The sequence below is a fragment of the Sinocyclocheilus rhinocerous genome, unplaced genomic scaffold (genome assembly GCF_001515625.1).
Source record: "Sinocyclocheilus rhinocerous isolate Xijiao unplaced genomic scaffold, SAMN03320098_v1.1 scaffold85, whole genome shotgun sequence".
Lineage (NCBI taxonomy): Eukaryota > Metazoa > Chordata > Actinopteri > Cypriniformes > Cyprinidae > Sinocyclocheilus > Sinocyclocheilus rhinocerous.
Window position 1 is genome coordinate 464,554 of NW_015649998.1, and position 1,572 is coordinate 466,125.

At 35.8% G+C, this 1,572-nt stretch overlaps 1 protein-coding gene across 1 annotated transcript in view; it reads left to right on the forward strand.

Moving 5' to 3' along the window:
* The first annotated feature begins 608 nt into the window (after positions 1–608).
* The window catches only part of LOC107711053 (integrin beta-7-like), a 12,715-nt gene continuing 11,751 nt past the window's right edge, over positions 609–1,572 (forward strand). Inside the window, exon 1 of the mRNA XM_016515965.1 lies at positions 609–672. Within this exon, the coding sequence (XP_016371451.1) occupies positions 670–672 (3 nt within the window). The 5' untranslated portion in view covers positions 609–669. The remainder of the gene's footprint in view (positions 673–1,572) is intronic.

The window sequence follows — 1,572 nt, forward strand, 5'->3', positions numbered from 1 at the left end:
AGGTATTCGGCCAATCACAACGCATTGGATAGCTGGCCAATCAGAGCAACACCTCGCTTTTCAGAACGATGAGCTTTGTAAAAATCGGGCATAGAGGAGCAACAATAATGTACATTATGTGGAAAAGAATGTTTTTTTTAACCTTAAACCGCATAAACACATTTCATTACACCAAATGCACAAAATAATGTTCTTTTTAGCAACATCATATGACCCCTTTAAAGCGTGTTGCATTTGGCTTGTGAGGGGAAAGTTACAAAAGACAGACAAGCACAGACAGATAAAATCTAGAGAGGAAGAGGAAGAGGTAAAGTAAAGTGACCACAATATTCCTGTATTGCACGCCAACGTTACCTCTGTGATGTGATCGACAAGCTGTGTCTCAAATCATAGTGCGCTGCCTGTCTAGCTAGCATGTTTAAACATTATAGGCGTGCAACATTTTTGGGACTCACATACACGCGTAGTATTTATTTATTTTTGGCTCATAGCCGCGATACCTGCTCAAATATGTTGCACCTGTCTGTAACAACCAAACATGCTGGCTACTAGGTATAACGCTCACTAGGTTTTGAGACACAGCCATAGACATGCTGATGAGAATGATGGTGACGCCTCAGGTGACGCTTTGGCTGCGCTTTCGCACGCTCCGCACGACATCTCCCATTTATGGTAAGAGACTAGTTTCGAATTATTAGAAAATGATTATAAATTTCGTTTAACTCTTTAATATGAACGCTTTATAAACGGTTAGGTTTTTGTTCATGCTTGACCGTTTTAGTTTCTAACAGTTTGAAAAGTAACATGTTTATTTGCAGAAAAGCCCATTTCTGTGGTGCTGGTGGCCTAAAACTTGTGTTGATGTTTAAAATGTAATTATTGGTTGGGCGTACCACTTTGTTTTAAAGAAAGAAAATTAATAAATTAATAAATTAATTAATTAAATAGCCTATATAGTTAAATTGAGATTTGGCATTTTCAGTTTTTCAAAGGGTTAAAAACGTTGTGTTTAGGCTACTTGACAGTAATGACATTAACTCTACCATATAATATATGAAAATACCATGTACATGAGGAACTTAAGCTATCTAATTTCTTAGGGGTAACTAGACATTCATATTGTTTTTAGCTTAATCAATTAGCTATAGTACCATCATACAGTAGCCTACCTTGAAAACGGTAGTTTATTATGTTTATTAAAAGTGGCTAGGGCGGGAGATAGTGGTGGGATTTTGTTAAATGTGAGCCAAAATCATCACAATTAAAAGAACCAAAGACTTAAACTACTTCAGTCTGTGTGCATTGAATTTATTTAATACACAAGTTTCACAATTTGAGTTGAATTACTGAAATAAATGAACTTTTCCACGACATTCTAATTTATTGAGATGCACCTGTAGCATGGTGTATTTGTATTTGTTTTGTTAATAAAAGTTCTATGTTTTATATATACGCTAAAGTGAGTTTTGACGTTGTATTTTGTTGTTGCATTCAAGCAATTGACGCCTAACTGCCGCTAATTCAAAAGTGAAAGTAAAATGCGCACGGCGCTTTTAAGCTATTTAAAAGCGA